Source organism: Anser cygnoides, unplaced genomic scaffold (assembly GCF_040182565.1).
Source record: "Anser cygnoides isolate HZ-2024a breed goose unplaced genomic scaffold, Taihu_goose_T2T_genome scaffold_44_1, whole genome shotgun sequence".
NCBI lineage: Eukaryota > Metazoa > Chordata > Aves > Anseriformes > Anatidae > Anser > Anser cygnoides.
The window spans coordinates 188,234-214,126 of NW_027103068.1; the positions used below are offsets into that span (position 1 = coordinate 188,234).

Sequence of the window (25,893 nt, forward strand, 5' to 3'; positions counted from 1 at the left end):
GGAAAAATGAGCTGCTATGTGAAGAGGTGGGAATCATCCCTCAAAATACCAAGCTCCAACTTCACACCTCCACCTCCCCTTACCCCATGGCACTTGTCTGAGACATGGAAAGAGACGGTGAAAGTGAGACAAGTGGCACTTGTCTGAGACTGAGAAGGGATGAAGGGCCACCAGTGCCAAAACCCAGCTTAGAGGTTTAATAGCTACTAATGTCTAGCAGGATGGGACATGGATGAAGGTTACCTGAACATATGACGCCTGCATCTTCCCCGTGGTTGCAGTTATGGACTCCCCAAGGCCTTGCCACACACTTGGAGAGGGCTGATTCTCTGCCGGAGCATTTCACATCATCCAGCCAGATACGGCCATAACCTTGCCCAAAATAAGCGGATCCTGGGGCTGACATGGCCGTCCCGCAGCCCAGCTGCTGGCACACCACTGCAGCATCGCTCAGGTCCCAGTTGTCATCGCACACTGTTCCCCACTGCTGGCTCTGAAGCACCTCAACTCTCCCAGCACAACGAGTGGGGCCGTTCACCAGCCGGAGAGGAGCTGTTTCTGCAATCCCTGCAGATAAAGCAACCCGAAAAGATAAATGCACACATAAACGCCCTGCACCTAAACCCTACTGACAGTAGGCACGTTGTGGTGTCCTAGTGCCAACCAAGCTGTCCCATGGATAAAGAGGACCTCCTGGGTGGACAGAGCTCCTCCCAGGGTTACCTCCATACTGTCACAGAATCATTGAATATCCCGAGCTGGAAGGAGCCCACAAATGGCTAATTCATCCCTTCTGAGCAGGCATGTTTCAGACAGTTTATTTGAATCACTGTGTGACACAGCGCACCATACCTGCTCCATCCAAAAAGTAGAAAAGAAAGGCAAAAAGATGAGAAAATAGGCTACCAGATCTTTAAGAAAACCTTGTGATTCTTTAGGATTATCCTGAGGGATGATTATCCTGATGTTTGCAAGCCTGGATGAAGGCCTGCTGGTCTGCCCTCACAGCTGACCTTGCTTTGATCATGAGTCTGGCGTAGAGACCTCCCGAGGTCTGAATTGTCCTATGATCCAAGGAATCTCTCAACTGCTTTGACAAAGCAGGAGACTTCTTGCAGGTATGCAAGAGACACCGGAGAGAAAACTGAAAAAGCACTTAGATAAAAGTGCTATAAAGACACATTCCACGTTCCGTGGTTTCAGTTTTCCAAAACTCTCTATAAATCCTGAAATGTGCCATTTTATTACTTCTCATGACAGAATGAAACAGACTTCCCAGTCAGCCAGAGGCCAAGACTTGCTGAAAATATTGCTTAGTTTTACATGTGATCTTTTTGTAAAACTATCAGTCTTAGAGATGACTCTGTTCATATGAGACTACAAACCTGAGCCTTGTAAATCAACCAGGAATGGGATATTTATGGTACCTATCCAGCCCTGGTAAAATTCTTGGAGCCTTCAGAAGCTGAATGATGGCATACTAATCAAACTATCAGACTGAGGCTTGCTGATGGCAACTCAGTAATTATGGATCATCTTCCAGTGTTGACTGTTGACCATGGCCAGGGCCATGAGCACTGTATACATCACACAAGACTGGGTTTATACACCACAGTCATTAATAGCAGACATTAGGAGCAGCTTGAGCTCAGAAAAGTCCTTTTACTGAAGGTGAAAATCTTATTTCCATGTTTGTGGACACCATTGAGACTGAGACAGGAGTTACCTGAGCATACTACACCAGCGTCTTCTTTGTGCTTGCAGTTATGGGATCCCCAAGGCTTGAACTGGCATTCAGAGAGGGCAGCCTCGGTTCCTATACAATTCACGTCATCCAGCCAGATGGGGTCAGAGCCTTCTCCAAAGCGAGCTGAGCCAGGGGCTGACAGTGCTGCCCCACAGCCCAGCTGCCTGCACACGACGCTGGCGTCAGCTGTGTCCCAGCCATCATCACACACGGTTCCCCACTGTTGGTCATGAAACACCTCAACTCTACCAGCACAATGACTGGGACCGTTCACAAGCCGGATGGGAGCTGCTTCTGCAACACCTGGACCAAAACACAGAGCAATCACAGAAAAAGCTCAGGGTGCACTGTATGCCTCAGCGCTCTGTGGAAGAGGGAAAACATCTTTCCTCACAGGGGTCTTGTGCCAAAAAAAGTTGTTGAAAGATTTGCTCTGATAGTGCCTTAGAGCTCATTTGTACCTGTAGAAGATTGCTACTGGACAGAGCACCAAGAGCTGAGCTCTTGCTTTAGCGCCCCAGGGAAAGCAGCAGATGCTGCCAGTGTTATCATTGGTTACACAACATTCCCCTTTTCTAGGGATCTAGGGTCTAGGATGGCCAGGGTAGTCTGTGTCATCTGTTTCTGCTTCCCACATGCCCCAGTGACTGTGCTATGGGTCTCTGTCATGATGTTGTGCAGTCATGACTTAAAGAGTGCCATTTACCTCATTACTCAACACAACGGTTCTGCACATCACCGGCTGACTACACTCTGCAGCATGTTGGGATACCCTCTCCCCACTTGGCCCACACTTCCGATGTGACTTCAACAACCAGAAAACATCCATTTTGGTAGCCAATCAAAGTCATCTGACTTCCAGCTGCAGCTCTGTAGGAACACTGGGCTTCTTCAAATACTATGTGGCACATCCTCCTGCAATGTGCAGGTGTCTTGAATCTCCTAAGTAATCTAAAATAGCACTGAATTCAATCCTCTTGTAACCCAACCAAGAGAAACATTGGTAAACATGTCCCCCAGGGCCACAGGTACCTCTCCCTGAAAGAGGTTCCATTGTACTCCATGTTACATGGTATGAATTAGCAGTACCTGAGCAGAACACACCGGCATCTTCTTTGTGGTTACAGTTGTGGTCTCCCCAGGACCGTGCCTTGCAATCAGAGAGGGCAGTTTCGGCTCCTGCACAGTTCACATCATCCAGCCAAATTTGGCCAGTTCCTTGCCCAAACCGAGCAGAGCCGGGGGCTGAGATCGCTGCCCCACAGCCCAGCTGCCTGCACACCACTTGAGCATCTGCCAAATCCCAGCTGTCATCGCAGACGGTCCCCCACTGCTGCTCATGAAACACCTCGACTCTCCCAGAGCAGAAGTTCGAACCATTCACCAGCCGGACTGGGACTGGTTCTGGAACACCTGAGCCACAAAGGTAAGACAAGTTAAGTTATTCTGGCAAAGACGTTCCTGCTTACCACATCAACAAGCATTGCATGCACTCATTGGCTTAGTCTGAATTCCAGGGGCAAGCACCATGGAGAAAAGAAGGACGTTCAATGTGATTGCTTTCCCTGCTTGCCCCAAAGGTCAAGGAAAAGTGCTGCCTGAAACAAAGGAAAAGAGATGTATTGATGATTCAAACCCCCAAATCTGAGGTGCTTGAAACCCTTTTCTCCCTATCTTTGATTAGAAAGTTGTCCATGCCCAGACAGCAAATCCAAGTAACTCCATGACTCAAGGGCAGGGACATTTGCCAAGAGTGAGCTCTTTAGGGAACATGGTGGGAACACTGGGGTACGATTCACCTCAGCTAGATTAAGCTTCAAGAAGCTGATTTGCTTTCCTGATTATTGGTACCTAGTGCTATTTGAGATGCCCAGGGAATCCCAGACATCCCAGTGGGGCTGGCAGACTTGATAGAGGATCACGAGTAATTTGTGCCCTTCTGGATCTGCAATCAGAGACTGGGTGGGATATCACAGGATACCTCAGATGACACAAGACAGGTATGTATTGGCAACTGAACCCCACTTTTACAACTCCCCTGAGGACCCTTTGCAGTCACAGAAAGAAAATAAGCTCTGTTGGGTTGCAGTTTCTTTAAACTGCTTTGGGTGTCTGCATCCCAAATGCATCTGGGGCCAAATCCTGCCACAGACTGTGTTGTCTTAGTCTTTGCTGGCTGCAAAGGGACAACAGTACATTTAATTCAGACACAGGCATCTGTGTTTAGTCAGTGAATCCACAGGGTATTTTCAAGTTGTTGGCAAGTAGCCAGAGAGAAACAGGTTATCTCCAGTAAAGGCAATTCAAAAGTGTACCACTTTGGGGAGGTAACATGATTGCACATAGGACGAAGAGGAATTAATTACATGGCAATTCTTCACAAAGAGATAAAAAGGATTAAGAGTGGCACTCTAAAGTGTTGTGCTTTTCAAAGAAAGATATAGACAGGTATAAAAGGCAGTGCTAACTACAAGATATCCAAATCAAGCCTTCAGAGCTACCCAGGCCTTCCAAAGCCTTGGCTTGGTAACAGATTAGAAGAAATATGCCTAGTAGCTAAGGAGAAACCAGAGAAGAATGAGGGGAATGCAAGGAAGCTTAAAAACATGTCTCAAGATGGGGATATGAAGAGCCTGAGAAAACTGAGAGGGGATGTAACACACTTAACAAAAGGTAGATGCAAAGAATAAATAGCAATCCACACTACAAAGAGATAAGAGACTGTACAATAAATTCCAGGTGAAGGCAGTCAGGTCAGAGTTTCCTTTTAGTGGCAAAGAAGTGCAGTGCAACAATTTTGAGGAAATTGTGTCAGCTGTAAAGGTTTCAGAGAAGACGTTGGAAAAACATTGGGGAAAGCAGGTCTCTTGAAGATGGTTCTAGCAAGGAAAGGAGAAGGGAAGGTATATTAACCAGTTCCTGCAACACTTTTTCATGTTCTTGTCTTGAAGAGGAAAGAAAGAAAACAGCATGTATCTTGATTTTTCAAGTGTGATATGTTCATTGGGGTTGTCACTGACAACAACAGAAGAACCCAAGTGACAGTGTGCTGTTTCTATACTAGGATGAATCACACCAGTCCTTCAATGCCGTCAAGTTTACCAGTAGCTCATGTGGGAAAGAGTCCCAAATTTAAATTCTTGAGCACAGCAAGTGGCAGGCTGGACTGCAGCACCACAGTGTTATGGTTAGATTTTGAATGGGAAGGAGAGGGGAACACGAATGGATTTACAAACATCCCTGCTTGAAGCACTTTTTCTGTATAGTACTGTGTTTTGAGATTTGTAGGATGGGAAGAGAGCACCTTATGGCATTTCAAGCATCCCTCCACATACCATAAATGTCAATCAAAAAGTGAAATAGAAGAGACTTACCCAAGCACACAACACCAGCATCTTCTCCGTGACTACAGTTATGGGCTCCCCATAGACTGGTCTCACATTTGGAAAGGGCAGTTTCAGTTCCTGTGCAATTCACATCATCCAACCAGATAGGGCCAGACCCTTCTCCAAAATAAGCAAAGGCTGGAGTGGATAGCGCTTTCCCACAGCCCAGCTGCTGGCAGACGACTTCTGCATCTCTTATATCCCAGCTGTCACCACACACGGTTCCCCACTGTTGGCCATAAAAAACTTCAACTCTCCCACTGCAACGATTTGGCCCATCCATTAATCGGAGTGGAGCTACTCTTGGTATATCTGAAGAAAATAGCAAGGGCAGGAATATACATTACAGAGCTGCCATTAGCTTGATTAAAAGTAAGATAGAATACATAATCACAGTGAGTATCTTGTGACATCCAGGATACAGTTATCCAGTTGCCTGAAGTTGAGATATCTTCCCCAGTTCAAAACTAAGTGGACAATTGTCTGTGTACCATATTCTGCAGAATATAATTTAGATATACTATAGTATAAGTCAGAATAATTTAATAAAGGTCTTAAGAGTGTGGAGAGGTCCCTGCTGACTGGAAGCTAGGCAATGCTACACCCAGCCATAACAAGGGCATGAGAGAAGACCCAGGAAACTACAGACCTGTTAGTTTGACCTCAGTCCTGCAAAAGTTATGCAGAAGAATGTCCTGGGGGATATCGAATGACATTAAGGAACAAAGCTATCATCAGGCAGAGTCAACATGAGTTCATCAAGAGAAAGTCCTGCTTTAGTAAATTGATCTCCTTCTATGACAAAGCCGCCTGCTTGGTGGATGAAAGGAAGGCAGTGGATGCAGTCTTTTTAGATTTCATTGCGGTCTATGATACTGCTCCTCACAGCACCCTTCTGGACGAATTGTCCAACTGTGAGATGAACAGGTTCACGCTACGCCGCGTGATGAACTGACTCGATGGTAGAGCTCTAAAGGTTGTAGTGAATGGGGCTACATCTGCCTGGCAGACTATCCCCGGCACTGTTCCCCAGGGCTCATTCTAGGGCCAGTCCTGTTCAACATTTTTATCCATGATCTGGATGCATGAGTGGAGCTCATCCTCAGCAAGTTTAGGATGACACTAAACCGGGAGGTGCTGTTGATTCCCTAGGGGGATGAAAGGCCTTGCAGAGGGATCTAGATGGATTGGAGCATTGAGCAATTAGTAACAGCATGAAGTTCAACAGAGGAAAATACTGGGTTCTACACCTGCAACGGAGCAATGCCAGCCAGGCACAGGCTGGAGATCAGCTCAGCAGAAAGGGACCTGGGGATGTTGGTTGACAGCATGCTCAAGGGCACGAGTCAGCTGTGTGCCTTGGCAGCCAAGAGGGCAAAGCACATTTTGGGATGAATTAAAAGCAGCACAGCCAGCTGGTAAAAAGCGGTGGTTCTCTTGCTATATTTAGTGTTGGTGTGGCCTCACCTTGAATATTATGTGCAGTTTTGGTCTCCACAGTATAAAAAAGAAGTTAAATCCTTGAAAGCATGCAGAGGAAGGCAACCAATCTGATAAAAGGGCTGGATGGCATGTCCTGTGAGGAGAGACCGAGGGCACTTATTTTGGAGAAAAGGAGGCTAAGATGTGACCTCATTACTCTCTGTAACTTCCTGAGGAGGGGAAGCACAAAGGGAGCTGCTGGCCTCTTCTCCTTGGTAGCCAATAACAGGATGCATGGCAATGGCACAAAGCTGCACCAGGGGAGGTTCAGACTGGGCATTAGGAAAGATTTCTTCACTATGAATTTGGTCAATACTGGAACGGGCTTCCTGGTGAGGTAGCTGATTCCCCATGCCTGTCAGTGTTCAAGAGTCATTTGGATAATGCCCTCAATTATATGCTCTAACTTCTGGTTAGCCCTGAAGTGGTCAGGGAGTTGGACTATATGATCTTTGTAGGTCCTTTCCAACTGATCTATTCTTTCTTTTCTTTTCTTTTCTTTTCTTTTCTTTTCTTTTCTTTTCTTTTCTTTTCTTTTCTTTTCTTTTCTTTTCTTTTCTTTTCTTTTCTTTTCTTTTCTTTTCTTTTCTTTTCTTTTCTTTTCTTTTCTTTTCTTTTCTTTTCTTTTCTTTTCTTTTCTTTTCTTTTCTTTTCTTTTCTTTTCTTTTCTTTTCTTTTCTTTTCTTTTCTTTTCTTTTCTTTTCTTTTCTTTTCTTTCTTTTCTATTCTATTCTATTCTATTCTATTCTATTCTATTCTATTCTATTCTATTCTATTCTGCTCTGCTCTGCTCTGCTCTGCTCTGCTCTGCTCTGCTCTGCTCTGCTCTATTCTGTTCTTCTAAGCCAAAGGAAACACAGAACTTGTGTGTACAAGGACACCTACACGCATGCCAAAAAAAGGAATTTGTAACACGTCTCCAGTATGATGACAGAGAGCTCACAACACATTCAGGAACTGAGGGCGCATCATCAAGACAGAGCCTTCAGGTAGGTTGGTACAGAAAACCTTCCCTATCATGCAGACAGAGACACAGGCAGGGGTTACCTGAGCATACTACACCAGCATCTTCTTTGTGCTTGCAGTTATGGGATCCCCAAGGCTGGAACTGGCATTCAGAGAGGGCAGCCTCGGTTCCTATACAATTCACGTCATCCAGCCAGATGGGGTCAGAGCCTTCTCCAAAGCGAGCTGAGCCAGGGGCTGACAGTGCTGCCCCACAGCCCAGCTGCCTGCACACGACGCTGGCGTCAGCTTTGTCCCAGCCATCATCACACACGGTTCCCCACTGTTGGTCATGAAACACCTCAACTCTACCAGCACAATGACTGGGACCGTTCACAAGCCGGATGGGAGCTGCTTCTTCAACACCTGGACCAAAACACAATTGCAAAATGTTCAGGAGCATTGCATGTCTCAGTGTGCTGTGGAGGGGCCAAAACAAAACACCATCACAATGGTCCAGTAGCCAACAGCACTTGACGCCCTGGTGTGTAAAGCTGCAATGGATGGCCTCAGAATTTGTTCCCACACCCTTGGCTGGTACTTTAGCAATGAATATTTTATCTGTAGAGTGTTCAGAGCTGAGCACCCAGATTTCTTCCCCCACAGCAGGGCAACAAAATGGGGTTGGGGAGTATTGACAGGACCAGAGTGCAGGGGGAAACTGTGCCTTTGGGACTGCAGAGTTCCTACTCGTGAGCCTCTATAAATCCAGCCATCAGGACTCACTGTCAAAGTCCATAGCACTCTAGTCCCCGTGAGAGCTCCAAACTGCTCCCTGGAGCATGGCTCCAGGTTCTGGGCACAACGGGTGACACAGTGCCCTAGGCCTCCTCCATGGCTCACATCCCCCAGGGATTATCCTGAGCAGTGGGATCAGTGCAGAAAGAAAAACAACCTTAGCATCCACGTATCACTCTCCTTATATCTCAGCCCACAGATGCATGATCAGCGCACACTCTCCTGGCCCTGAGGGGACTCTAGAGCCACCAGCACCCTTCTCACAAATGCATTCCCTCCATTGTACTCCGCATGTCATGGCATATGTTAGCAGTACCTGAACACTCCACAGCAGCATCTTCTTTGTGGTTACAGTTGTGGTCTCCCCAAGGCTTGGCCCGGCACTCTGTGAGAACAGTTTCAGCTCCTGCACAGTTCACATCATCCAGCCAAATTTGGCCAGTTCCTTGCCCAAACCGAGCAGAGCCAGGGGCCGAGATCGCTCCTCCACAGCCCAGCTGCCTGCACACCACTTGAGCATCTGCCAAATCCCAGCTGTCATCGCAGACGGTCCCCCACTGCTGCTCATGAAACACCTCGACTCTCCCAGAGCAGGAATTTGAACCATTCACCAGCCGGACTGGAAACAGCTCAGCAAATCCTGTATTGAGAAATAGTAAAGGCATCAATTTTTTGGGCTTTCAGTAATGTGGATTGAGGACTTGTTAGTGTTAGTGTTAGGTCAGAGGTTGGTCTAGGTGATCTTGGATCTTCCAACCTAGATGATTCTGTGATTCTATGTTTTGGTTCATACTGCTTCTGTGCTGCCTGGATTGCGGCTCTGTGGCATGGGCAGATACCACTCTTTATTTATTATTTATTTATTATTTATTTATTATTTATTTCTTTGGAATACCTATTTGCGGTGAAGGACCTGGACCCCAGGGTCACTCACAGTTAACTTCCCCTATGATTTAAGGTGAATTAAGGGTACCTGCACAAACCACGCCAGCATCTTCTCCATGCCCACAGTTATGGATTCCCCAGGGAGTGGCCATGCATTCGGAGAGAGCAGCTTCTGTCCCCGTGCAGTTGACATCATCAAGCCAGATGGCGTCAGATCCTTGACCAAAGTAAGCCCCACGGGGAGCTGACAAGGCCTTCCCACAGCCTAGCTGCCTGCACACAACTTCTGCATCAATCAAGTCCCAGTCATCATCACACACTGTTCCCCAACGTTGGCCGTAAAACACCTCAATTCTCCCAGAGCAGGGGGTCAAGCCATCCACTAATCGGAGCGGGGCAGGTTTTGCAAAGCCTACAAGAAAAAAAAAAAAAAAAAAAAAGAGAAATATGCAGATTTTGTTTTATCTGTCTCCCACTTGTCAATGAATATAGTGACTCTCACTTATGGCTTTGCATTTTGTAGATTTTTGACACGGGAAAATATTACATAAAGAAGCAACACAAACTATTCCTCCACCATCACAGCATTGTCTGTTCAGCAGTGCCACCAGTGGGGTTCCAAAGGCATCCATTTGGGGGCCAGTTCTCTCCAATAGTTTATGGATATTCGGGATCCAGGACTCAAATGCAAACTAAGTTTGCAGATGATACTGAATTAGGAGGAGCTGTTGACTCCCTCAAGGGTGGAGAGGTCTTGCAGAGAAGTCTTGACAAGTTGGAGAGCTCATCTCTTCTGTCTGATTAGCAGTGATAGGATCCAATGGAAGAGCATGAAGCTATGTCAGGGGAAGTATTAATCGGATTGGAATAGTTTCTTCACTGAGAGGGTGTTTGGGCACTGGAAGATGATCCCCAGGGAACTGGTCATGGCACCAAGCCTGTCAGAATTAAGAAACATTTGGACAAGGCTCTCAACACGTCTTATTTTGGGTGGTCCTGTGTGGAGCCAGGAGCTGGACTTGATGATTCTTGTGGATCCTTTCCAACTCAGGATATTCTATGATTCAATGTATTTCATAAACTAAAATATACTTGGGGTGCCAGAAGGCAATCCCCAGTCTTGTTTAAATGTCGATGTCCAGTGCTATTTAAGATGCTCTAGCCTCTATCTGCCATTACAAGGGGACTTAGCTCTGCTGTATGTTTTGTAGCATGTTTGCCAGCCCCTTGTAGATGTCCAAGGTACCATAATGTGTGTTAAAGAACCTGGATAACTAGAGGTTCCAGAATCACTGTCATACTGCCTCTCTCTCCAACTGCCCCTCAGTCTCATGTTAATACCCTTGTTGTACACGGGTCAATGAAGAAAATGTGGATTTCTCAATATTTAAAGTTCTTACAAACTTTACAAAACTGTATGTGGCTAGAAAGGAGATACTCTAATTAGTGCCTCCTTATAGGAAAGGCAGTTGAGGATCAAATCTTCTCCTTCCAGTGTTGTCTAAGCAATCAGCATATTTGTAATAACTGGCCCACCAGCAAATGCCAAAGGGTAAACCAGCTGTGGCATATGCTGCCTCTGCTTTACTAGACAGCTGGTGAATTGGAAAGGATTGACTGAATCTGGGAATCATGAAGGGAGACTTGAAGGTGGAACCTTGGGTTTCTGGTTGTATTTGAAGACCTGATATTAATACATTTGGAGGGACAAAATGTGCCATGGGAAAAACCTTGCTTAATTCAACAGCTTTGGGGGAAGTTAGGAAGTTAGTAAGTCTACTGACATGGGTGAGATGAAGGGGTGGTTGAAGCCACTGCTTTCTGCAGTGAGAAAAGATTCGCTACCAAGTCATACACTGGCCATATGCTATCACATGGGGAGCCTATAAATAATTACTGCAGCAACACTGGTTTTACCCGTGATTCATGCGGTGGACAATTAGAGAGAAGAGGCAAGACCATTTTAGTATAAATATTTTTTTACCTTACAGTTCTCCTGGGTGTTTGGGTCAGCTCTACTCTAAAGGGAACAGGATCCCCTGTAACATCTCTAGCATATCTCCACACCCCAGTAAACCCACTTGTGTGAGAATTACCTGAGCACACAACACCAGCATCTTCTCCGTGCACACAGTCATGGAGTCCCCAAGGCTTTGCACTGCATTCAGACAGGGCAGCTTCAGTTCCTCTGCAGATAACCTCATCAAGCCAAATGGGTTCAGGGCCTCTCCCAAAATAAGCCGAGGAAGGAGCAGATAGGGCTGTCCCACAGCCCAGCTGCCGGCATACAACTTCAGCATCAACTATATCCCAGTTGTCATCACAGACAGTTCCCCATTGATGGCCATAAAAGACCTCCACTCTCCCAGAACAGTGACTTGTACCATTCACTAATCGTAGTGGAACTGTTTTGTTAAGTCCTGCATTAAAAAATAACAAAAACAAAAAACAAAAAACAATCAATCAACCATCACTAACAACAACAATCTAACAGGATCAGGGATTGCACGTGGAAAGATCCCCTAGAGACTGAAGGAAAGTTCTCCACTAGTACTGTCCAGGGCTTGAAAAGGTTGATGAGGATAAACTTCTGAACTTTTCTCAGTGGTTTCAGATTTCCTAATTAGAGAGATAAATAGAAAGGATTTGGATTTTCTTATGAAGCAGGCCTTCAACTGACGTTGTGAAACTGTTCCAAGGTGGCAACTGGCTGCATATCCGAACACTCATGTCTTATATACATGTTGGTATCTCCATGTGAGATGAATATTGAAATTCTAGTTAGTTGATGGTGTCTCAGCTCACCAAATATTGAGGTTTGATTCAATTGCCCAAAAAGGTGATCAACAGTGTTTGCAATGCTGCACATATTCCTCCCTCAGAGTCCAGCTGGTATCCTGTTGGGTCTACCTTAGGGAATGTGTCTCATCTGCTAGTCCCATGCAGTGATGTCAGATGCCCCAGGGCATTTCGAGCTGTGTGGCAACTGTGTGGGGAATGGACTACACTGCTCCTAACAGAAAGACACCCAGCCCAAACTGTGACACCTGTATTTAGACATAGGTAAGTCTAGGTCTTAATATGGAGTTGAGTCCTATTCCAGATCCAACTAGGTGTATGTGCACTTGGAAACCTTGTTCATTGCTCAGTTCTGAGTGGAGCAGAGTCTTTGGGAAATACTGCCATGAAAAGGGGCAATGGGCAGCCCATTCACCTCCCAGCACTCTCTCTACTGCCTGGGACCTATGGGCCACTTGATTATGCTTTAGTCCCCAGTTAACTGTGATGTAGAAGGGTAAGAAACACCCGCAAGCCTTTCCCACCCAGTTCCAGGAGCTCAGCGTTCATCAACACCATGACATCCAGGTCAGAACTGGCTCATAGACAAATGACCCAATATTGGTCATCTCTCATCACAGTGCCAGTCTGGAGAATAAACGCATCCACCAGGAGCATTGTCACAAAATACAAATGGAACAAAAAAAATACAAATACAAAAATAGGAATGCTCAACTTCTAAGTCATATTTAAGCCATGCATGCATGGAAAGCATATGCATCCAGGCGGTGTTCCTTTCAGGTTTTTTGCCCATTAACTGTATGGGGATGGAGTAAAAAACAGAACAGCACAGACAGAAAAAATCACTGCTCTGTCATACACACTATTTAACTGACAACAGAACTGAGCTTGTCCTTGGCATAGTACAGGACAGTTCTGAAGAACCCATCTCCAATCTGAGTCCTAAGGGTGGCACTGACTGAGAAATAAAATCTTGCAAACAGGCTTAAAAACAACCCTCTACACAGCACAGCATCTTGGTGCCTCATGAGGAGTGGTGTAAACACAAGTTACCTGAGCACACAACGCCTGCGTCTTCTCCATGATTGCAGTTGTGCTCTCCCCAGGGTCTGGTCCTGCATGCAGAAAGGTCAACTTCTGTACCATTGCAATTCATGTCATCCAGCCAGATACGACCAGTTCCTTGGCCAAACTGAGCCAAGCCAGGAGCTGACAGTGCTTCCCCACACTCCAACTGCCTGCATACAACCATGGCATCGGATAGATCCCATCTGTCATCACACACCGTTCCCCACTGCTGATTCCAAAGCACCTCAAGCCGCCCCGTGCAGCGGTTGGGGCCATTCACGAGTCTGATCGGAGCTGAGTTAGCAACACCTGAATCACAAAAGAAGACAAGATGGGAAATAGGCATGAACCAGGTTTTGGCTGACAGTGGAGAATGTTAACGTCTTGCTCTTGTAGGTGTGAGAAACAAAGTTGTGTTTTTGCAGCAGAGAATTACTTTTCTGTATTCCAAGGTAGTCGTGTAGTCATAATAAGGAGAAATGCTAAGTAGATAAGTGGATAGTAGAAGGCCTCACTGTTCAAAATAAGGTAGAAGCTTGAGAAAAACAGGATGAGCAGCGTGAGAACAGTAAAACAAAGATCACAAGTTCTCAAAACATAAGAAAGGAGAAATTAAAGGGTTGAAAAAAAGAAAAATTGTACATATATGGTATAGAGGAGCGTCAAGTAGCTTGTGAACCTGTAGTACTCAGCCAGTGAGGAAACAGGGGAGGTGATCAGGCGTCAGGTAATAGGGAATAAAAGGTTATGATTTGTTTACTAATATGCGCTCCTGATTGACAGGACGCCCGCCATTGCAATCGCGACTAAAATAGCTTCACAGAAGATCCTGTCTGAAGAAAATTATTTGATTCTCCAGGAGCAAAGGAGGAAACTTACCCCAAAGCCATGCCAGGAGGAAAAGCACAGTTTCCATCCTCATTCCACCAAAGGCAGACAGACCCCTGCTGTGGGAATCCTGGGATGGGAGAAGACTTCCTGGTGGTCCCATGGTAGCAGCAGAGACCTTGTACAATCCAGTCCTTGAAGGCCTGGACAAGGTAGAGCTGGAATAACGTCCCTTTTAGGAGAGACAAAGAGCTCAGAGTCAGTGACTGGCTGGGCAGGAAGGAGAGAAGACAGTAAGGACCAAGAGTTGAGGTAGATGACAAATATTCCTTACTCTGACTCCTCCCCTTAATTGGCCTCTCCCTCTTCACCCACCAGAGCTCTGGCCACCTCCCTCTGCTTCCCTGCATCTCCCTATTACTGTTTCCCTCCTCCCATGCTCTTCTGTTTGTCAAGGTAATCAGGAAAAATAGCCCATGCTAGAAAGTAATCTTTTGTCCTCTGTTGTTTTAGCAAAAATCAAACTGTTTCTGCTACTTCTCTAAAAGTATCATTCTCCTAGCAGGACAAGGTTGTGAATAGGCAGTGCCCTTCTTGGAAAAGGCAGGAATGATGTCTGGAATAATGTCTGGGTCTGCCTATTTGATCAGTTCTTACATGCTGTCTAGGAATGGGGAGCATATGGAAAACAAGAAGACATTTTTTTACTGTGAGGGTGGCCAAATACAGGAGCAGGCTGTTCACAGGTGTTGTAAAGTGTCCATCCCTGGATATCTCCAAAACCGACTTGACACAGCTTTTGACAGCTGCTCTAGCTGACTGTGCTTGAGAAGGGGGTTGGTCTAGATGAGGAACAACAGGCTTGTTCCTACCTCAGTGATGTTGTGGATTAACTCTTGCTTGAGCTGGGGGACAATGAAACTCTCCAGGTAGTGGGGGTGAGGAGGAGTCACTTGGGAATTGGATGGGGCTGCACTGATGAAGTCACTGTAAACCAATTGCAATAATAAGAACTTCAGGATCAAAGAGTTCAATATGAGATACTGTCCCATGAAAGGGACGTTGCATGCACACACACGAGAGTAAATTAGGGTGCACAAAATAAACATGGCCTGCAGAGGAGATATGGCTTGCAAAGAGTTTGCTTAACATCAGCTGAAATAGCACTCAGTTGTACTACTGGTGATTAAAATAAACTTTGTTTTCAGAAAACAAAACAAAACAGAACAAAACAAACAAACAAAAAAAAAAAACACAAAAAAAAACAAACTTCCAGCTAGCCTGCAGTTCATGATTTTTCAGGAAACAATTTTTCTTTAAACAAGTGTTTTTCATTGGTGCAACTCTTTAGAAGAGCGATCTCTGAGGCCTGCAGGGCTAAACTTTGTTGTTGTCATTGTTATAGATTTTTTTCTTCCTTTTTTGATTCACCTTGATGATATTTTTGATGTCACAGCCCAGCTATTTTCTTGGACATAGATCATGGATGAAGTTTTGGGCAGGGATTTCTGCTCACCTGGAGGCATGAGAAGCAGTGGAAGCTGCAGGGGCTGCCTCATAGATAAGACAAACATGGGCATTTTGAGTTCAAATAGCACAGCTAAAGGCTACAGGATGCCTAATTTTGGTTCTGGTTTAATAGCTTATGAGTCACAGAGGTGTTGTTGAGAAAGTGCTTTTGCTGATTTCTAGTCAAAACACTGATCAAAGCACTACTACTGCTTCCTCTAGGTCAAATTCACTGCAGCTTTGTCCAGCTACATCTTGAAAAACTCCACAGTCTCTCTGGCAACAGCCTGAGGACTGAACCACCATTCAGCATTTTTTTTCTTAAATTCCAACCTCCCAAGCTGCAATTTGTTGTTGCTCCTTGTTATATTTCCTGTCCTTGTCAAAAACCTTCTGACTCCATTCTTTGCTGCTGACTTGCAGGTGATTATAAGCTGCTATTTCAGCAACATTTGCTTTCTCTTCTTCAGAAGAAACACACAGCTCTTTCAACCTCATCTTATTGAACATGCATTCTAGGTCCTTTTCTATCCTGGTAGATCCTTTGAGCTAAACCATGGCACAGACCAAGACTGAATGCAGAAACTCTTTGATTCATGCAGATAGTCAGGAGTTTCAATTTATTTAGTCCAGTGTTAGTTCCGTATTTTTCCCCTCTCAGCATATGGGAGTATGAAAGACCCCTAAATGGAAAAGGAAGCATATATGCACAGAAAATTGTTAAGAGGTGGACCTTACTGAATCACACGCCACAAAGAAAATTGAACAGATGAGCTTGCTACTTGAAGGAAGGCTTGGAACAGAGTGGGCTGCAAGAGGGAAAGGGACAATATTGAAGAGACCATGAGCCAAGAGAGGAGATCCAATGAGATATCAAAACAACAATGAACAAGCCTTTTCTGCTGCAGACAAACTATCAGCAATGCCTTCTGTGTCTCTGAAGGGAGCCACAAAGTCCTCATGTGCAGATTTTTGTCAGAGGTGCCAATTAGACTCCCTGCTCTACCTTATTACTTCACATTTTCAATCAAGTTGTCTTTTTTCAAGTAGCCATTGTTCCTTCAGCTTGTGTTCTGAGCCTTCTATTTACTATTTGCTTCAACTTCAATTGGTTTTGTAGTTCCTTGTTTACCCTTCAGTCCTATTCCTTTTGACCTTTAATATAACCTTATATATCTTCCTTGTCCTCACTTACTGAAAACAATAGGCCTTCGGCCAAGTAGTGGAGCAGCTCTGCATTCCCTTGTTCCTATATCTCCCTTTGGTTTTGGAAGTATGCAGACTGGTCTTACCTCCCCTCCCCATATTTGAAGGAGGGGAGTCTGTTGCATTGTTCTTTCCTAAACTCTTCTCAGAAGCATACGACATAATCTGTTCAAAGTGCTGCAGCACTGATCTGTTTGCAGTATTAACAGGATGGGAAGGAGCATCGTGCTAGATGTTGGATGAGACACAGTTGGCTTGAATGCAAGTGTTTAAACAAGGCATGCAAACATTTGGAACACAGCATACAAGTAAAGCCATTTGATTGTAGTATATAAGAACAGAATCATTCTCTAAATGAAGAAAAGCCAGGAGTTGAGGGCAGGCTCCACACAGGTGCTGGTGCACCTCACCCACAGGGAATAGTCCCACAACACCAGAAGCAGGGAAGCAGAGCAAGGTGATGATAGCAGTGTGCCCCAACCACAATAAAATGAACATCAAATGAAGACAAAGACTAGGACTGAATAGACCAGGCAGTATCTTGTCAAGCTTGGAGCCATGCCCTGCTGCCTCTAGCTGAATGTCCCAGGAAATAAAGCTGTGTTTTTTTTACAGGCTGTACTTTGGCAGCTGTGAAGAGATGGGTTTCCTCATAGGCTCTGTGGAGGCTTGGGGATACATAAATAATAGAACCATCTCTAAGCCAAGTTCCACAAAGAAGGACCTCCTTCCTTGATTCCCCAAAATCTTTCCGTGGGGTTTGACATAAGATGTCTATAAAAGTCTGACTACCTGCAAAGCTCTTGGCCAGGTTGGATGGGGCTTCAAGCAGCCTGGTCTAGTGGAAGGTGTCTCTGCCCATGGAACTAGATGATCCCTAATGTCCCTTCAAAAACCAAACCATTCAATGATTCTTAGGGAGTTCCTGTCCTGTAATATAATGTTTTCCCTGTGCAAAGACTAGGCTATACTTCTAAATCCCCATGAAATAGTGTACAACTCGTCTTGCTTCATTAAAACCCATCACCTGGTTTAGTCTCTATTAGGCTGGATCAACAGAGGTGCTATGTCTTGTCTGAACACCTTTTCCTAAACTCTTGTAAAGCACCCTTGGCTCTGGACCTGATAGTGCATGCTGTGCTTGGAGAAGTCTTCTGTGTTTGAAATTTCCTTTTTTTGGCTGGGAAAGTGGAACGGATATTCTAACAGCACACAGTCATACCAGTGGGTATTTGTATTTTGCAGTGTAGTCTTTTTTGTAGCTTTGTAACTGCAAGAGGCTTTTCTAACCATGTCTCTCTTTTATACAACCTTCATAGTCAAAATAAAGTACCTCTCTTTCTTATAAAAACCTAGACACTTGAAATCGGGGTGATATTACACCACTGAATTTTATTGTCTGAGCTATCCTCTATACAAACTTTTATTTTGTGGAATCTGTAAGGAGTTTCTCTGACACCTGCTCTCTCCTGATGTACTTGTAGGTCTATGATCTCTTCTGCTTGTGCTGACGTCTGGGCTCCCTTTCCCCTCCACCTAGGGGTGCTGTCAAGGCTGCTCAATATCTCCCTTACTTCTCCTCTAAACCCTTTAAGACTGAGAAGCACCTCCTAGGTTGACCCCCATAGATGACTATTTGTGGCATTGTTCATGGTGACCTGAACATTCAGAAACCCTAGAGCCAATGCAGGCAACTCCAAACTTTAGCGCTGCATTCTTCAGCATTGCTGGTACCAGTTTGCTGGCAGGCAGCTAAGGACACTGCTGCTGAAACAGAAATTGCTCATTCTGGGTTTGCTGGAGCCTGATCTCACAGAGGAAAACTATATTGGAGATGTGGGACAAACACGCCATACAAATTCCATTGCTGGCTCACCACAATTCCTGTGGACAGGTTGCATGTAAGTGGGATTGTCCTTCAGGTATTTCCAGTCTCTCCCTGCTGCAGATGCTGAGGTTCTTGCAGAGCCCTCTGACACTCATGTGAGCTTAGCGAGCAGATATGCTGGGGCCTGCATGCCATATCGTCCTACTGACAAACATCCCTGCCACTGTGTGACCCTAAAGCTGTGCATTAAATCAGCAAACACCACAAAGAGGCTGAATTCATGCAAACAAAAAGTATTTCAGTGAAAGGTCAGGGTGGCCTCATCACAAGAAAGGTAGTTGAAGCCAAGCTCCAGCAGCCACCTCAAATTTGGCTTAAAACGTGGGAAGCAAAGGCATAAGTAATAATAACCTTAATAATATCTTTGTAGTTTATTATTATTATTATTATTATTATTATTATTATTATTATTAGGCTCGTATCTGGGATGCAGGATGGAAGGAAGACATCAGATTAAATGTAGGATTACTATTAACTAATATATTTATGACCTTATCAGAGACAGCTTCACCACCAAATATGAGTGTGGGGAAAGAGCAGGAAGATTTCAAGACACAGGAACAACTTTTTATTGTCTCTCCTATGATCTCAATTCAATGTCAGCCTTTATAAGGCATAATTAAAACATGCGAAGGTCCCTGAGGACATATTCTCTTGCTGGGACTTAACAAGTCTCAGATTAGTGGAGTAGTGGAGTATGCCACTTAACTCTTAGTCAGCTATGGTATTTTAAGAAGGCATTAAAGTTAGCAATACAGATAAAGCATCAATGAATGTGGACAGAACAAGAACTATGCATAGTGTAATACAGGACCAAATCCTCCTGAAATATAATTCCTTTAAACACCTCTGAAGAACATATTTGAAAGTGAGTTATTGAGCTACCGAGATAGTTACACCACTGTCTTCACCTTGCCACAGCCCTGCTGCAGATATGTGCATGTTGAACCAATTCTGCTATAATTTTTCAGCTTCCGCATCAGTAATTCTCATCTCAACAATTTTACACCTGTCTTTCACCTTTCTTCCCTTGCTCAGTGTTAGCTGTCTGGCATCTTGGCAATGTTCTCATGCAAAGGGAAGCAGGAGCACTGCTGTGTTGTACCAAACTGCTGGTGTGCATCAAGGGCTTCAAGCTGTAATATTTTTCTGCGTTGTGTTGTAGAAAGAATGATACAAGTAGAAAGGTAAATGGTATAACCATTAGCAATTGTGATGTTTGACCTGCTTCAAACTGGAGCGCTGCTTGGAAAATCATAATAGCTCCTGGGTCTGTTTAATTTTTTTGTTTGTTTGTTTGTTTTTGTTAGTAACTAGTGGCCTTGTTACAATTTGTTGAAGGCTTTGCCTACCTTAAACCAGGCATGCTGCATTAGATTTGAGATTTGTTCTGCAACTCTGACAATATGATCCATTAAACAGTGCATGAAGGAGTTCAAGAGCTATGCTGTAATTGCAAAAACAACTGTAGAGGTTAATTTACTTAAAAAAAAAAAACTTTGCATAGAGAAAGTTGTTTGATTTAGCTTGAACGTTCATATTAAAACATCGTGTTCTAATGCATATACATTTTTGTTTGACATCAGTCACTGCAGACATTATAGCCCTCAGGCAAAGTATCTTAGGAAACCATGATCTCTACAAAGATCAGCAGTCTGTAGGGGTGATGAAAGGCACAGGAATTAATCATCAAAAGTTTTGACATATGATGTCTGTTAATGACTAGAATTTGATGAGCCTGCTTAATCTGTGACTGAAATAATGCACTAGTACAACTTTGCCAAGGGCTAACAATGGCTCAGCTTTTATGACATATAAAGGCTGCATTAATAATTACAACTTTCTTTTGTTTCTTTTTCAGACTGTACAGGTCATTTGTCTTTTCAGTTGTAAACATTTTTTGATCAATATTTCCGGCCAGGTTTTGATAACTGACATCTTTCTTCTAAGGTCAGGTGCCATCATCTTTAACTGGGGATGAAGTAAAAAATGAAAAAAAAAATACTTGTTTTTCTCTTCCATTTGAGGAATTTACCCGTTGGACATATTGCTCATTATAAAAAATAAAATAAAATAAATCTCCAGTGTAAGTTATTCTAATTGACATATGTATTTCCTGCTTCAAATATATAACCTGTGATTTTTTTAAGTTAACTCCAGTTCCTTAAGCACTGATACTTCTGTGTTGTTCTGCTTGAAACATTTTCCCACTATTGCTACTGAATTTGCTTCAAATGTATACACTCCACCTACATTCCCTTTAAAGAAATAAACATTTTCTCAAATGCTTTTTTTTTTTTTTTTCCGACTTCATGGCTTCTCCTCCTCTTGATTTGATTGAGGTATCTTCCTACTACCTTAAGTTTCTGAGAACAGAACAGAATTGGACAGGGTTATTTCAGGTGCTCAAATAAGTAAACGTTTTTCATGGTGAATAGTGTGTGAATTCCTCCCTTCTCCCAGCACCCACCTGATGGTGTCTCTAGCTGTTGAGGTGCCTCAGACTTTCTCTGCTGCAGAACAGACCTGCCATTATTTATTACAGGTCTTGGAAAGTTTCCAGCTATTTAAGGCAAAACAAATCTTTGCCATGTACAGAACAACTCTGCAGAAACAGAGTGTGCTCCTCATTCTTGAAACATATCTTAGGGGAAATCAAGTGCCACATCCTTCCCATGCATACCTTTCTTTGGGTGAGGCTTTGTGGCTTGTGCCGTGCATCACAGAATCAACTTTGCTTAGGCTTCTAGCTCCTCACAGTGACATCGAAACCTTCCTTTCTCCTCCTGCTCAGAGAGCTTTCATCCTCAAAAGAATACACTGTGCATTTATAGTCAATATCTTCCTGGTGGTATATTTGGATGATAGCTAAGAGGAACCATAGCTGATATCAGGGCATGCAGCAGAAAGTTGCTAGCAAGGAGAGCTGTTCAGAGACATAGCTGTGGCCAAACAAGTGATTTTTTTTTTTTCTCTGCAGGAACATCCTGACTGACATGGTGTCACTCCCATTTCCATTGTCCTGCACTAAACCAGCAATGAGATGTTCTGTGTTGTAGCTGTTATGCTAGAAGTCTCATGGATGACATCTTTGTGTAAATGGAGACAGTGAGGACTCACCTTTGACAAGGACTAGGACAAGGACAAGACCGGTGAGATCTGCTAAACTCCTGAAAATCCTGGAGGTAGATGGACATCTGTGATGAGGACGATACCAGAAAGGAACTCTGGTTCTGAGATATGGCCAAACTAAGGCACAAAAATAAGATGCATATGCAGTGGAGGCAGGGATATTCTTCCTGTGAAAATTATAGGCCTGGGAGTGCAGGAAGGGGATGAGGAAAGTCACAGCACAGCTGTAGCTGAGCTTGGCTAGAGATGTAAAAAAATAACAAGAAAGGTTTCTTCAAATACATATGTCAACAAAGGAAGTTAAAAGAAGCTGTACTCCCTGTGATGAGTGAAGAGGCAGTCCTGGCTAAAACTGACATGGAGAAGGGTGAGGTACTCAATGAATAATTTGCCTCAGTCCTCACTGGCAAGAGCTCGAGCCACGTAGCCTTGGCCCCAGAAGAAAAAGACAGGGACTGGGAGAATGAAGCACCATCCACTGCAGGAGAAGATCAGGTTTGAGACCTTCTAAGGAATATGAAGGTGCACAAGTCCATGGTATCTGAGGAGAGGCATTCATGGGTCCTGAGGGAGCTGGTGGATGTAGTTGCTAAGCCACTGTCCCTCATATTTGAGAAGTCGTGGCAGTCTAGTGAAGTTCTCACTGACTGGAAGAAGGGAAACATAACCCGCATTTTTAAAAAGGGAAGAAAGGAAAACCTGGGGAACTACAGGCCAGTCAGTCTCACCTCTGTTCCTGGAAAGATGAAGGAGCAGATCCTCCTGGAAACTATGCTAAGATGCATGGAAAACAAGTTAGTGATTGGTGACAGCCAACAGGGCTACACTAATCATAGAATCATAGAATGGCTTCGGTTGGAAGGGACGTCAAAGATCATCTAGTTCCAACCCCCTGCCATAGGCAGGGATGCCACCCACCAGATCAGGTTGCTCAGGACCTCATCTAACCTGGTCTTGAACACCTCCAGGGACGTGTTCAACTTCTGTGGGCAACCTGTTCCAGTGCCTCACCACCCTCTGAGTGAAAACTTTCCTCCTAACCTCTAATCTAAATCTCCCCTCTTTTAGTTTAAAACCATTCCCCCTCATCCCGTCAATATCTGACTGAGCAAAGAATTGCTTTCCATGTTTTTTATAAGCCCCCTTCAAGTCCTGAAAGGCTGCAATGAGGTTGCCCCTGAAGCTTCTCTTCTGTATGCTAAACAGCTCCAGCTCTCTTAGCCTGTCTTCGTAGGAGAGGTGCTGCAGCCCCTTGATCATCTTTGTGGCCCTACTCTGGACTCAGCTGTCAGCTGAGGCTGACCCCCAGCTCCTCACAACTTCTTTTCAGGTAGCTGTTGAGAGCAATAAGGTCTCCTCTGAACCTCCTCTTCTCCAGACTAAACAAGCCCAGTTCCCTCACCCGTTCCTCACAGGACTTGTGTTCCAGGCCCTTCACCAGCTTCATAGCCCTTCTCTGGACATGCTCCAGGGCGTCTATGTCCTCGATGCTGTCCTCCCTCATCCTGCTGGCCACACTATTCCTGATACAAGCCAGGATGCTGTTGGCCTTCTTGGCCACCTGAGCACAGTTGAGGCAAGAAGGCCTCATCCACAGGCTCCCCTTGATCAGGCAGCCTGTATTAGACCCCAACCACAAGCTGTCATTTGTTGATGCAGTCTTTGACTTTCACCCACAAGCTCTCTACCTGTCTGGGGCTGTTTCTCAAAGGCAACAGTTCACAGTCAATTCCTTCCCTAATGTAGAGGGCAACACCCCCTCTCTTCCTTCCCTATCTATCCCTTTTGAAGAGCTTGTAGTCCTCTGTTCCAGTGTTCCCGTTATGTGATCCATCCCACCGCGTTTCTGTGATAGCAATCAGGTTGTATTTGTCTAATTGCACCGTGGTTTCCAACGCTTCTTGCTTGTTTCCTATGCTGTGTGCATTGGTGTAAAAGCACTTCAAGTGGGCAGTCGGTTGTATTGCTTTTCTAGAATCCTCTTGATTGCATTGGGACAGTTCACAAGTATTTCCCTGTTGTTAGTTAGAGTGAGTGTTGTCAGGTATGCTTTCTTCACACAAAGGTTCATCCCCTTCCCCTATTGCATCTAGTTTAAAGCCCTCCCGATAAGCCCAACCAGCTTACTTCCCTCAACACTCTTGCCCCACCTGGACAGCTGTGCCCCATCTGGCATCAGCATGCCTGGTCCCTCAAACGTGCGTCCAAGGTCATAGAACCGAAAACATTAGGCACAGCACCAGCCTCTCAGCCAGTCATTCACCTGGCTGCTCTTTCAGTCCTCAGGAGGTCTGTTTGAGTGGAGGCATCTGCCGGGGAGGCTGTGGCCCCACCATCTGGGTTTCAGCTGCAGACTGGCAGGCTCGCCAGACAGACACCATTTCTTCAGTAGAAGGTCCTTCCCAGAACACAGATATGACTGACCCTGCTCGCCCTGCCTACGTGAACTCTTGTGCCACGTCCTGACTACCTGCCCTGTTTGCCGTGCTCCTGGCTGCTCGTGTTCTCGATGCTACAGAACACATCTGCCCTGGAGCTGATCTTGCATGCAAAATTAATGGAGTACTTCAAATAAAAGTTTTGCACTGGAAAGAAGCTAAAGAGCTCCTACCAGCTGAAAAGCCAGAAGCTCCTAGGTTACTCATTCAAGCTCAATTTCCCGTGCAAGGTCTATCTGCCTTGTGACACAAACCAGATCTTCTTGCAGATATCCTGCTTGTGAATAGCCCAGCACAGCCTGGAATTACCAAGGCAGAAACCCGTGGACAAGGGGCTACAGACCCAAGTTCCCAAATCCTGTCAGAGTGTTTTTCTTCTGAGCAGCCTCTTGGCAGAGACATGGAGGTGTTTGAGCTTGTCTTTTGGCAGATGTCCAGATACAACTAATTTTTCCAAATTCCCTTTTCAGCACATTTACACATGTATATGTATTATAGCATTAAAAAAGAATTAATGGTAAGAGATGTAATGACATTGTAATTTTGACACATTGTCATAATTTTTGGTACTAAGGGTTTTTGGAGGCAGCCAGTAATATAATTCCAAATGCACTTTTGATCAAAACCAAAAGAACACTATAAAAATTCATGCTTAATAGACAACAGCATTTATTATCTTGGTCGTCAGGAATGTCCAGTTGGTAGTGGCTGAGGCAGGAAAGAGTACTCTTAATTTGTACATCCAGATAGAGAAAGAGAACCGAGTATTTCTGGGGAAAATGTACTTTCTAGCATGGTTTGTTGGTTTGTTTGTTGTTGTTGTTGTTTTTTTTTGGTCAGATAATCCAAATGCTTCCAGTGGTCTGTAGGAGGAAAAGGAGGCTCTTGGTTTCCAAATCCACAAAAAGGAGAAGTATCAGTAGAAGGAATATAGCTTGCCTTTTGGTTCACAGCAAACTCAAAGTAGCTCAAATGAGGTTTCAACTCCCTCTTGTGGGATAACACTGTCGTTTCATGAAGTGTTTCGTCAGACACAACAGAATGAGTTTATTCTGTTTGACTTTCTGTCACCATGTCTTTTTACTTGCTAAAAATCCTACTCCGCATGTTTTCACTGACGGGATTTTTTTTAGTGCATAGAAATAACGAAATAACATTTTAAACGGGACCTCGCCAACAGGACGCGCCAACAGGACGGACTTTGGCAGTTAGCGCAGGCAGCTTGCACGGGGCAGGGAGGAGTGCGGGGAGGATCCTCTCCTCCCTTTCACACACCCCTTTCTCTTCCTCTCCTCTCCTCTGGGAACTCTACCTTTTATAACTTACAATTCGCCATGGCGGGCACCTGTCGCAGCAGTCGGGCTGATGCGGCAACCCAAACTGAGGGGACATGGCCTCTCTGGGCTCCTTTGGGCACCCAGGTGGATCCCCTGAGGGGTGATGTGGCAGTCCAGGCTGGAGACTGTGGGGAGCTCTGGAATCTGGAGGCCCCCCTGGGGGGCTGTTGTGGGTGCAGGTGTGCCCTTCTCAAGGCACTGCTTGAGAAGATGGCCAGGCTGAAGCGAGAAATTGGCAGCCTGGGAGGCTCCTGGGAGACACTGAGGGAGATGGAGAGTCTTTTGAGGAGGTGTAAGCCTGCCCATACTGAGGCCCGGCAGCTCCCTCCAAAGTCCCTGCAAGGGGCAGTAGCTGATCCAGCTGCTCACCTGCAGGACAGAGGGCTTGACTGCCCACGAGAGGAAAGAGAATTAAGGGGCCGGCTGGTATGGGTGACACTGTTGT

At 44.9% G+C, this 25,893-nt stretch overlaps 1 protein-coding gene across 1 annotated transcript; it reads right to left on the bottom strand.

Moving 5' to 3' along the window:
• Positions 1 to 196: 196 nt before the first annotated feature.
• LOC136789370 (deleted in malignant brain tumors 1 protein-like) lies at positions 197 to 14,350 on the bottom strand. Its single transcript, XM_066989419.1, has 10 exons — positions 13,990 to 14,350; positions 13,096 to 13,419; positions 11,340 to 11,663; positions 9,332 to 9,655; positions 8,675 to 8,998; positions 7,663 to 7,986; positions 5,122 to 5,445; positions 2,837 to 3,160; positions 1,727 to 2,050; positions 197 to 567 (listed from the first exon to the last, which is right to left on the bottom strand). Exons 1-10 carry the CDS (start codon positions 14,099 to 14,101, stop codon positions 197 to 199), a joined length of 3,075 nt encoding a protein of 1,024 aa, XP_066845520.1. The 5' UTR covers positions 14,102 to 14,350.
• Positions 14,351 to 25,893: the final 11,543 nt, after the last annotated feature.